At 39.6% G+C, this 13,046-nt stretch overlaps 1 protein-coding gene across 1 annotated transcript in view; it reads left to right on the top strand.

Moving 5' to 3' along the window:
- The window catches only part of LOC124156142 (cytospin-A-like), a 526,115-nt gene that overhangs the window by 444,942 nt on the left and 68,127 nt on the right, over positions 1 to 13,046 (top strand). Inside the window, exon 8 of the mRNA XM_046530489.1 lies at positions 10,992 to 11,183. Within this exon, the coding sequence (XP_046386445.1) occupies positions 10,992 to 11,183 (192 nt within the window). The remainder of the gene's footprint in view (positions 1 to 10,991; positions 11,184 to 13,046) is intronic.

Genomic DNA, 13,046 nt, shown 5'->3' with positions numbered 1-13,046 from the left:
GAAGATAATGAATTAAAGAATCAAGACTTTATTAATGTGTTAGACGTAGACGCTGGGAAACGGTAAATTTGATGATGATCGCAAAATTACGTCAATAATTTAGAGGACTCATTCAAGGTTCAAAAAACACTTTTTCCGTGTACGAAAGAAAACCGCGGCAGAATTCACTTCGATTTAAAACCTGGTCTCTCATTTGGTAACTTAGTTAATTTCCTTTTTCATTATTGCCCAATTGGCATGTGCGTCAAAGTTGTGGGATGTATGTTGCTTCGTGTCTTAACCTCCTTGTAGCAGAATGAATGTTTGGTGATAGGTGACAACTGCTACACACTTGCTTGCACATTGTGCTTTTGGATACTCACTAAAAATACTCGCCCACTGCCATGTATCCCTAGATTTAGCTCCATGGTATCATTGTACATCCTGATGTAAGTGAGTCTCAATGTGATAATTATGTGCTATTTTGCAATTTACCAGCCGTTGCGCAAAAATCTAAAGCTTTCAAGGAAAAATAAATTGCTCGATTTCCCTTGTTTTTTTGTCGAAAGTATGACAGTATTATTCAGATAATATGTGCCTAAATCGTCGTTATCTCTTGAGTTTTTTTTTCATATTTTTAGGACAAAAAATGCTGGATGAGCACACCTTTCAAATGTGAGTGGAATAAGGAAAAAGAGGTTTTTCCTTTGCTCGAATAACGAGCGGATGCTCTCAAGGTAGTTTGCGGTAATAAAGGATGTTATTATCCCTAGTTTATGTCTGCAGCCTTCATTAAATTATCGTGAAATCTACGATGGCGTGAGTCATATTGTAAACACTACTTATTCCGCAAATTGAAAATCTAAATTATGTGCGCTCAAGGGTGAGAGAGGGCGTGACAGCTGCGAAATCAATTTATTTTGCCTCAAGTATGCTAGTGATTTTCGTTCAAAGCCACTGACAAGTATGCGGGAAGCGGGTCGAAATAAAGTCTGAAAAAATTGAGTCTTATTGATTTTTATCTTTTATTTTTGCGATTTTGTCGAAGTAAAAGCATTCGCTAGTCGTGAAATCAGATTGAAGTTTGGGATACTCTGCGTTTTTTTTATTTCCTGTACAATTTAGTATCTCTTTTGTCAATAATTTATAATACTTGCCGCCAGCTACAGCAGTGCCATAAAAAATATCCATTTTAGGGATATTCGCATTTTTTCCTTCTGCTTTCACAAAGTATCTGCTTAATCCTGCCTATAAATCCCTACCATCTTCGGCTTTTCTGTCTGTCCTCCTCTATCTATCCTCTTCAGCTCATGCCAAACAACCTGTATTGGTATTGGTATCTGTATTGGTTTTCGGCTTTTCTTCATTTCTCGCTCAGTTCATATCCGTACTATCTTAACGATTTACGTGCCACGGACGTACCTAATAAAACGTCTTAGTAATATCTCTGAAGATTGCCTTGTGCATAATATTGCATGTAAAAAAACATTTTTTATGATTTCCTAGAATAACATAGTTCATGTAGAACATATTAAAATTTTAATGCATTTAATGGCTGCAGATCAATTGTATAAACTTTTTTTTATTTTTCAAAAACAGTATGTTTTCATAGTTACGTGATATATTTAAAAATCAGCAAAACATTTTATTTAATTCATTCATAAATGAGAACAAAGTTAATTTTTTAAATTTCTCTTCGTTATAAATATAAATTTTCTGCTACTGTCTGAAAAATTATATGAATTTAGTCCAAATGGCTGGATTTTTCATAAATGCTTTTATATTAGCAACCGGCACTAAAAGTGTTAATCAAAGGCGCCATGGGGACCACGGCTTAGCGTCCCATGCAACGGACGGAGGTTTGTTCTTCATTTGCTTCCATTCCAATGCTTTCGGGTACGACGTAGCCACCTTGCGCACTCCGTTTGTATTTATTTATTGACACACCACCGAAAACAGCGCTTTTTGGCCTACACATTGGAGTCTTCATAACATTTAGAAATTAAACGTACGCGAACATTGTTGCCCTGGATAGGGGCACCCTACTCAGGCGGGTCTCGATTCCGCTATCTTCGGTTTAGCATGCACCTGACCGGCAAATACTCTTTGAGTATTGACTCTGCGGTGTATCTACTGTTGCGAATTTCCTTTTAAGGTCATCCTTATGCGGTTACATGTACGCCCCCCCATCTTCACTTTTCCCCCAGTGGGAATCGCGCCAAGTGCGGAGAGCGCCAATTCTCTCAGGCGGGGCGATAGTACCACAGTCATGCATACATCGGCCGCGAGTGAATTACATCCCCCCCTCCCTCCCGCGCCAATACAACTCTTTCCCCCCTCCCTCATCTCCTGCTGCGATTTTCCCCTTCCTACAGTCAGTCTCGCTTCCCCGTTTGGGAGAAAAGGCGTTTTTCCATTAGCCTTGATCTTGAGCTCGCTCGCTGGCGGAGTTTCATCGAGGTGTTTTTTTTTCTTCAGAGCCTTGATTTTTTTTCCTTCGCTCACCGCCAACAACCTCCTCTTCCTTCCATTTGGTTCGGTTCCAGCTCGTGTGCTTCGACGCCCCGCTATTGCTCGCGAGGACAGATGCGAGACCACTTTTTTTGTTCGTCTTTTTTAACGGAAACGATGCATCGCCTTTCGAAAAATGATGGGAAAGGAAAAATGTTCTCGGAGTAGCTTTCCTCCGGAATGTACCTACCCGTCGAGGACTGTTTTCCTCGGCGTTCACCTCTGTAATTGGCATTCCCAGCGGTTTGAACTGCGTAAGCGAGACTGGTATGCGTGCCGTTTCGTTGATTTTCACCTGAGATTACATTCTTTTCGCGAATTCCTATTTGTTTTTCTGCCAGACGTTAATTTACTTATTGTGGAGAGACTCGGCAAAACTAACATTGTCAGTGGAAATGATGAGTTGTTTCAAAATCGCACAGATTACTTTATTTCTTTACATGAAGTGTACGTTTTGGGGTCATGCAGTGGGACATTCCATTTCTCAAGTTACTTATAATTAGTCCTGGCGTGCTGTTACTTCACGGACGTGTTAATGAATCTTTACTAGTTTTTCTGATTTTCTGCATTACCATTTCAAAGAATTAAGATTGAATCCCCTATTCTCATTTTTAAATCAATTTTCATATTTGCCCTTCAACCCTGAGATTTTGAATGAAATAAACACCCTTAAGATTTTCTTCATCCATTCTTTATAGTACTGCAGTGGTGGAACTATGGGGGGGGGGATGAGGGGATAGATCCCCCCCCCCCCCGCCCAAAGCCACGGAGAAATACAATAGTTATTTTAAACTATTGTCTAGTTTTGAAATTTAATAACTGCATCTGCTTAAAGTCAAATTCTATCACCAAAATGATGTATAATTTACATCAAGGCATATCATTTTTCAAAAATTTTCCCGAACCCCTCTTTTCCTGGGGTCGGTAGGGGTCGCCACCCCAAGCCATCCCATCCTTCCCCCAAAGCATATTCCTAGTTACGCCACTGTAGTGCTGCAATCCTGAGAATGTTATACTTCAACCTTCCATTCATCCCTTTCCCAAACTAATTCCTTTAGTCCCCTGATGTTTCTGCTTCCTTCTTCATTTGCCGAATGTACTTATCTGTTAGCCTCTCTAGTGGTAAATTTCCTTGTATTTTTTCCGCCACTGTATTTCTCAAGTCACCTTATTGCCTTTTTAAGTTCCAATAGAAACTAATTCAGGCCCGGAAAATTATCCACTAAATATCTGGGAATTATTTCAAGGATGAGGCATTTCTGCGGTGAATTAAAATCGCGAAGTCTCTCACAAGTAATGGAACTTTGTCCTATTGAGAAGCCTATCCATATTTGATGCTCCGGATCCAGGAGTTCCAGATCTGGGGGGGGGAGGGGGGACACAAGGGTCTGAAAGGCAAACGATCTTCTCATACTTGACAGTGAAAGCAAGATACAACAATTACTCTACGAAATTTTCTCCTTATTTAAGTATGAAAGTTATTAATATCAAATTAAATGATCAAGGCTCCGTAGTACATAAAACGAAAAGAACGTAGTGATTTATTTATTATAGTATTCTACCGATTAAAGTAGGTTTCCATGGAATACTAAAGAAGTAATCTGGGAACCTCCCTTTCCTTCCAGCACTACCTTAAATTCACTGTAAGGTTGTATACCTTTCAATATATCTAAAAATCCTATTCTCTTCCTTCCTCTCCCTCGCTTACCTAGCATTCTAATCGTATAAAAGATTTTGTCTATTTTTCAAGAGTCTGGGCACGTGCCCCCCCTAAATCCGCCCACGTTCGTATCCACCATTCCGTTAGCTATGTACCGAGAAGAGGAGAAGTGATAGTATTTTTGCGCCCCAAGATTGCTGACCAGCGAGAAGATCGGTCAGGTGAGCTGCCTGTGAGACATGCAGCGGCCAGGAAGTCTGAGCGCTCGAGGGCCGTGCATTGGGAACTACAGCCGGATGTTGTTCATTAGCGGCGGCAGTGGTACGAGGCTGCCTCAAGGGGCGCAAGTGTGCCATCGGGCCCCGCTGCCTTCATTCGCCGCCTGTCACCGCGAGGAGTTCGTTATCTTAAACTCGCGGGACCACCTTCCACGACATCCGCTGCGGGCCGACGGGAATCTCTTCGCCTCCGGCTTTATTTCTGCGGTTTGATTGGGTTCCAGTCACGGAAGGGATCGAATGATGAACAAATATGTCGTACTGCACACTAATTTTATTTAAAAGGTCACAAGACGTGTTTCGATTGCCATACAATCATCATCGTGTAAATACAGGCACAAAAGATTGTATGGCAATCGAATCAAGTGATGTGATCCGGGCGGTAAGATATCTTTGTTTATCATTCGATATGTTGTTCCGCGATATCTTCTCGCAAAAAAAGTTAACTTGATGCGAAATGAATCGTTATCCCTTTAAAAACGGCATGAATATGTCTCTCAGCGCCCTTCCATTTATATTTTTAATTAATTTTTAAATTTTTTCCAATTGCCACGTAAACAGAACTTATTGGCCTAAATTTAAGTGTTAATTTTTAAATAAAAAATAAACAACGTGTAAAATAACATAAAATACGGAATCAGGCATATAGACACGGAAACATCGGAAAGGTTAGGGGATTAAGTGAAGTGAGATTTTTCTATGACCATCGGGTCCAAGTACAAAAGTCTCGAATGGTTCCTGTTTATGATTTGAGGATTTTATGGCTACACCTGAAGAGCATATAAATATGAACTTTATTTAAAGCGTGTTTGAGGAGCATGATTTGCCTTTTTTTAATTCCAGTGTTTGTAATTATGAAAACTAACTTTTCTCAATTGAACGCCTAAAAAAATGTTTTAAAAAATCATGCAGTGGTAAAAATTATCTCAGCAATGGAAAACATGAAAAATATTATCCCAGTCCTTTACCGTATTTTTGAGGTTCGACGTCAACTATGAATTCCCTCGGTTAACTCTTAAACTCACTTAATGAATTACTTGCTATATATGGGTTGTTAAAAATATTAGCGCTCCTATTCTTGCCACCAATGTGGGACTTATTTTTCGGTGCTGGGCTTTTTGGCGAAGATAATTTTCCATTTAAACTCCCATTATTTGGTATCGATGCAACATCAAAAATGCATCTTCGTCTTCATAAAACATGAAATTTGTGTATTAAAAGGGATTTTGATGGTATTACTTCCACATTTCCTTGATACACATTATTTACTGCCGATAGTCGTCGCATGTATGCACTATGTTGTGTCTATGCAGCGAAAGCAGGATCGGGGGACCATTGTTGACGTATCTTACAATTAGTGACGCGATTTTCATTGCCTTACGGTATTCTGTGTTTTCAAGATGGGAAATACGGTGACTAAATGCGTTTGCGCTGATAAAGCGAAACATGATGAAGAGGAGTATGATGAGGTGAGCGAGAAATCTATTTATTTACTATAGATTCATATTAATTCGCGTTCCAAGAGTATTTTGATCAATTTTCCCGTAATGTTGCTTGATAGGATTCGTCACACACGCTCGACCTGTCTTTTTCGATCAATTCTTAGCTATCGCATTGAAAGTTTTATGGTTTATCGACTCTTTTCAACACTTTCCTCTACCATAAGTATGATAATTTTACATCTGAGGAAAAACTTTAATAACGATAGTTTAATTCCGTCCTCTATGAGATGAGTCCGTACCGTCTATAAGTTTTATCGTTGGCTGGTTTTATAATCATTTTCAGTTATCAACCACGACAACACCCATATGAAGGCATGTAGCCAGGGGGAGAGGGGAATTGGGGGCTTCAGTTCCCCAAGCCCTGAACCGCTGCTATTTAACGTGCACACTAAGGAGATGGTAAGGGAAGCGTTTGATGAGTTAGAAGCCGGAGTAAAAGTGGGAGGAATGATGATCAAATCAGTGAGATTCGCGGATGATCAGGCGTTGATTAGCCAGTCAGCGAGGCGGCTTCTGGGTCTAGTTGATGCGTTATACGAGCATTGCGAGGAGTATGGGATGAAGATTAATCAAAAGAAGACCAAGGTTATGCGGTTTTGTAAAGCATCGCGAGCAAAGAATGTGAGGCTAAAGATAAAGTGGGTGGGGAAAAACTTGAGCAGAGAGAGAGCAATTCAACCATTTAGGCAGCAAGTTAGAGGAAAACGGATACAGTAGTGAGGACATCAGGAAGAGAACTGCATTAGAAAAGGAGGCGTTCATGAACAGGAAGGAGCTTCTGAGAGGTTCGCTATGTAAGAATTTATAGAAAAGGTTAGTGAAGAGTCTGATCTGTAGTGTAGCGCTATACGTTGCAGAAACGTGGACACTTGGAGGAAGGAGGACGATAAAATACTGGAGGCATTCGAGATGTGGGTGTGGCGAAGAATGGAGAAGGTGAAGTGGACAGGGAGGAGGAGGAAGGATGAAGTTCTGGACATGATGGGTGAGGAGAGGCAGCTTTTACGTGAGTGAAGGAGGAGACAGAAGGCATGGATGGAGCGAGTACTTAGCAGGGAGAGGATGTTGAAAACGGTGTTAAAGGGTAGAATGTTAGGTAAACGAGGGAGAGGAAGGAAAAGAATAGAGTTTTCAAATAGAATGAAAGGGAGTAGGCCTTATTGTGAATTGAAGAAGGAAGTGTTTGATGGGGAGGTAGGATTCCAGAATTCTCCTCTAGTACCTCATGGAAACCTACCTTAATCGGTAGAATACTTTAATAATAAATAATCTAATTTCTAAGAGTGGTTCATTCGAGGGGAAATACGCTGGTAGTTTTGTGGATGTAAGTGGAATGAGACGGTAAGGTGAACTGGGTGACGGTACAAAGCTAACGGATTGTTGCAGTCGGCGATAGATTCGGGTTTGGTATTGGGGCACTTTCTCCTCCGGTACTGCCGCGTACTTATCGCCTCGGGAAGTGTTAACTATTTCTGCAGCTTAGACAGCTGGGTCATTTAGCGTGTGAGGAACTGCGATGCTTGTTATTGGTTCGTCTCGGCGGAAGGTATCTAGATGATTTCTCTGACACGTGTCGTGTCTGTGAGCTGCTAAATATTCACTATGTAGCGACCAATGCTCTATATACAGCTTCAGGAATAATTTATTTAGTTTGTGCCTAGAATTCATACCGTGTGCTTTTGTGTTCAATTGCTTTTTTATAATTTTCAGGGGAATGCGAAAGAAATTTTAATGCTTAGCGTAATAATCCATCGTGTTTTAAACATTTTTTTCAAATGAGAATCACCATTCTCTCTATGTTCTTCTCCATTAAAAACAGTTGTGCTAATTGCTGCATAAGCACGGTGTTAAAAGATCTTTGTAGTATCAAGCATAAAACGTAACCGTGAATGCATGTGATAGTGATTATTTAAAATGCTTAAAAGGTTTTGCATTTATCTTGGGGAGAATGACGTCTCTTCCATCTCAAATTGGTACAATCCATGCCATTACTCGGACATAACTTAAAAATATTCCTTTCAGCGACCTTAACATGATGTTCCACAGTATGAGTCGTGTCCATTGATTTTCAACCCGATCGGTCAGTGCTTCTTTTCAAACCGTTACTTTCCCCTTTCTTATGTTTTTGTAAATAATGCAGGACTGTCACCGGGTCCAAGTTTGAGATGTGCATCCGCTGCGGAAGTGGCTGCAAATTTATATTTATCATCCGTGGCTTCGGACGTTCCGTCTGCCGGAAACAGCTTTCATTTTGTTGTTTTCACTTCACCGGTCATAAATACACCATGTGAAAGTCATTCTTTGATGGAAGTCATTGGTAAATCAATGACCAGACCTTGTCTTTCTTTTTTGTGCGGTGTCTCCCACCTTCACCAGTATTTTGTTCCTCTTTATACCCCCTTAATCTACATATTTCGAATCGATCATAAGATTATCTCCCTATTGAGCTCTCTCAGATCCATGTGTAATTCCTATTAGCCAATTCATATATGTGCATTTAAGTTTATGCGAACCCACTTTTGGAGTTAGCTCATGCTTAAATCGAAAACTACTCACGAGATGATATTCCTGAATTTCGATTTGGGAATGTTAAACTGATTCTTTTCTATAAGCTGCGGTTGTCCGCTCGTAAGGCTGCTTTCTTTGATCGAATCTTGTACTTTCCCTCGTTCAATTTCTTTTCTATTGAATCAATCAGCGTTCCTAAAATTTATTATTCAGTCATTCAAAGTTTCAACATTTTCGCTTGCATTAAAACAATGGAGCCTTGATCGTTCTTACTATTGGAGCATAAATTCTGTTGCATTTTTGAACATTGAAAAATCGAAATCCATTTATAGCGGTAGAATGATTTCGAAGCGAGCTTGGGGTTGTGCGATGAGGAGTGCCAATTATTTTGAACTGCATTTCTTCAAATCGGCTGTTTGTTTTCAAACATTCCTTTTTTTGTTGGGCACGTTTGCCGCTTACTACAATGGGTGTTGCCTTCTTTGATTAACTTTCACTTCTAACCCTTGTTTCACCCGAGAGAGACTGCATTTTTAGAAAACGACGTATGATCTCTATTTCGTCCTGATTTATTTGACTCTGGAAGAAAAATGTCTCGTCTCGCTTTACGTACTCCCGCAGTATAATTGTATTTACTCAGGTTCTGGTTTTAAGTTGTCTTCATTCGACGCCTTTCCTACGAAGTTTTTTTTTATTCCTCATGATGCCCTGTTGATGTCTAATATTTAATTGAGCATTGCAAAATCTCCTCTCGTGCTCACCCTCAATTGGTCGCTCTTAATGCTTTGTCAAGTTAAATTTATTTTACATAACGGATTTATGTAAGGGGTCAAATGAAGTCAGCAGTCTCGTGGAAAATTTAAAGTGCGGATAAATTAACAGAGGTCTACGTAATTTACATAATAGAAGCCGTGCAAGTCATTGTCAAAAAGAGTCCAGAGTTTTCACGAATGATCCTCCTGCAGGTAGTTTTTATGTGTAAATATAACCTTACTCGGCTCATATAAAACTTAAATATCTGTTCGAGGGTACCGTTTTTTACTTTTCTTGTCCGTTTGAATCCAGAGGTATGGGAAAGGTCGTGTTTAAGTAATGATTACCTATAGGAAAAACGTTTGTGTCTATAGAATACATATGTTTGAGGTAGGTGTGACTTATGAATCTTAAATTGATTTATTTTAAACAAGGACACCTCTTTGTATTTTAACTTAAAATAAATTGGATACAGTACCAACGGCGTTAATTCTAAGCCTGCACTACATCTGGCGGTAGACAGCTTAAAAGATTAAATTTTCTTTATTTCGGGGATGAGGGGGTGACAGATCCCCCCCCCCTTTCTTATAACTCCTGAGGAACACCAATAGTTTTGTTGCACTTTTTTCCCGTATCTGACGCCATGCTCGAAGTCTTTAAATCTGAAGGCCAAATTCACTGGTGGAAGTCCCATAGCCGCAAAAACTCATTCATTTCCCAGACCTACTCACTCCCGTGAAGAAACAGATGGCAGGGTGTGCCCAGATTCCCTTGCTGGGCGCAGTTCCTTCTTCCTTTCCCGAACTGCCGTTTCCAGCTGACTGCTTTGCTTGTCCCCGAAAAGGTGGGTGGCCCAGCGAGGCCCCTCACTCGTTCACGACCATTAAGGAGATACTCTACGGGTCGAAACAAAAATAACGTAAAACAATGGAATTGCCTCAAGCTTGGCGCACCGAATCTTTTGTGTGGCGCGATCAAATATCGTTGAAGGATGAACAATAAATCTTTGTTTCGCGGGCCAAATGTCGCTATCTCGCGTATCTCAGGGTCTCGTAAATTTGGATGTCGAGGGGTTACATTTGTTACTTGAACTGCAATAATCAGTAAGTTTATTTCAATCGAGGTACAATGATTTGAGTTTCCGTTCAGGAATTTTTTATGCATATTTATTATTGTTGGTTAGTGAATGTCATCAACTCAAGATCCCATCTACGAAATCTATGCCCTTTTGAAGAATTTTACTTACTAAACTGATTTAAGAACTTTAAGTAATTTCAAATATTAATCTTGCTTGCCGGTAGGATGATGTCTGAAATAGTACCTACTCAGAAGGCCTGTTTATACGATACATTAACTCGTAAGAGTTACATGTATGAACGAGTGAATGAACACGAAAATGCATCGTCTTTCCACCCAACTTTTGCGAACGCATGAACAGAAAATGGAACCTATTCCAATCTGGTTTATCCATTTCTGCATGTTCCGTTCCACCAAAATCGTTCGTGCATTCTCACGTTAATTCGTACGTGTTAATGTATCGTCTAACCAGTCCTTAACAGAAATATTAAAAGCAAACTGAGTTTTACTATATTTCGAAAATCGTTTATATTTTAATATTTAGAACGAGGGACTGGGCAACGACCTTATGATTGCTGTTTTATATCCCTTTCTCCTACTTATACGTATATTTCACTTATGAGAAAAAATAGCATACATTTTAGTTGCTCTTCACATTCAAGAAGTGAATTCACATTGTGAAGAAAATTTTAACGAACGCATATTTTTCCTCTGTCTTTACAGGGTCAGAGGGGAGCGGACTTGGATGCGTTGGAGGAAGAGAACCGGGCGTTGAGGGAGCGGCTACGGGAGCTGAGTGCGTCCCAGGAGGGTGAGCAGCAGCAGCCGAAGGAGTCTGCGCTCTGCGACGCCGAGAAGGAGCAGCTGCTCCTCGGACGGTCCAACAGCGGGCAGGCGCTCTCCACCAACTCAGGGGTGAGTAACGCAACTCCAAAGCGATTATTATTGGACCGTGGAATAACATCTTCCGGCTGAATTTTGCCGAAAATGTTCGCAATTGCGACGAACAATTACAAATTTTATTATTTTTCCGGTCAGATGGAACACATTTTTAAGTATCTAGGCATCATTCATGATTATTATTGACATTTAGAAGTGAATATCCCTGTTATATGTTCATTTATCGTAGATAAGATGACTTTTAAGACAGTGTACAGCGTGGTCTTCTTTTTTTAGTGAATAGGACTGGAGTTCTATACGAGGCTGAGGCATTATGCGTGTGCTAGAATGACTCGTTTTTTCCGCTTTCGCCTCGAAGCGAATTTTGTGACTCAACTCAAAAGTTGCCAACCAGTCTAGATGTTACAGACTTGTGTGATATATTTTCTGCAAATAGATAAGTTACTTCCTGCAGAATTTAACCGAAAACTTTTCGCAACTGCGACAAAAAATTACGAATTTTATTGTTTTCCCGTCAGATGGAACATATTTTTTAGCATTATAACTAGGTATGATTATTACTGACGCTTAGACCGCAATATTTTTTTTAAATGTTCATTTATCGTAGATAAGATGACTTATAACACAGTGTACCCCGCGGTCTTCTTTTATAGTGAGTGGTCAATCGGCAACACACACTCGCCTTGTTTTGCCGATAATGACGCGGCCAAGACTTTTTTTTGCGGTGAATAATATTTAAATTATGGCAAAAAAAATTCCACTGTAAGTTAAAGAGATGGAGTATTTTCGGATGTGCAATTTATTCCTTGCTACTTACCGCTTTTCAAGTTTCTTATGACTTTTGAACGGGAAATGGCTGCTTAGCTGCTTCCTCATTTCTTTTGACTTTCCTCGACAACTTGTTTCCGTGATTACTGTAACTATGGAATTTTATTATACACCACTAAAAATATTTTTTGAATTCTCAAGCTGAAATTCTCATGATTTTAATTTTAATTCTCCTGTGCTGGAATTGGGAACTTCTTGAATTATATAGTGCCTGAGAATTAATCATCTTTATTTGGAACATAATGCTAATGTTTGGGAAAATTGGTTTTAGCCATTGTATGCTTTTGGTTATGAATGAACTTACCACACCGTACCTACCTACCAACACCCTAGGGAACGTATTGATGGGAAGATGGCTATTTTTCTGAATGTATTTCGATTTTTCCTAGAAAGGTTGCCGAACAAGATTTTTTAAAAGATCGGTTTCTTTCTTGCTCCAATATTTACTTATCTTTTTCTCCACGCTTGACAAACCACATTTTTCCTCATCCATTCGGAGGTTTTTACATTCCAGCAATCATTTGTGGCCTAGTTCATTTTTGTCCTCGCCTACTGGTCACCTTTCACTTGAACAGGTTGAGAAACGGTAGAAATAGTAGTTCTTACTTGAAAATTTTTATCTCTGTGGCTTTAAAGGAGGGCTTTCACATTTTAACTGTCAGTCTCTCATCTGTTCAAATACCAGTAAGCGTCCACATTGAATTGTGATTCGCTTTAATCGGTCAAAATACCAGTAAAGTTGAATCAATTATGATGGGTTTCAGCTCTATGAAACCGATTACCCTGAATCACGGGACAGCTTCACTATCGTTACCTTGTATGGAACGAATTGTAGAAAGTAAACCACAAGTGTGCGTTGGAAAAGTTTTTTCTTCGAGTTGTATTTTTTTTAGATCATGTTAGTAAAAAAATTGTTTCGTCGTCGTAAAACGATGTCGATTTTGTTAATTACGAGGATATTTTTATTTTAAAAATCATCACCTTGAAACATATATTACAATTTTGCTTTATTGGGATTTTGTAATTTTTATTTTCTGGCTCCACAAAAGT

The sequence above is a fragment of the Ischnura elegans genome, chromosome 3 (genome assembly GCF_921293095.1).
Source record: "Ischnura elegans chromosome 3, ioIscEleg1.1, whole genome shotgun sequence".
Lineage (NCBI taxonomy): Eukaryota > Metazoa > Arthropoda > Insecta > Odonata > Coenagrionidae > Ischnura > Ischnura elegans.
This window is presented reverse-complemented; position numbering and strand designations above follow the sequence as displayed.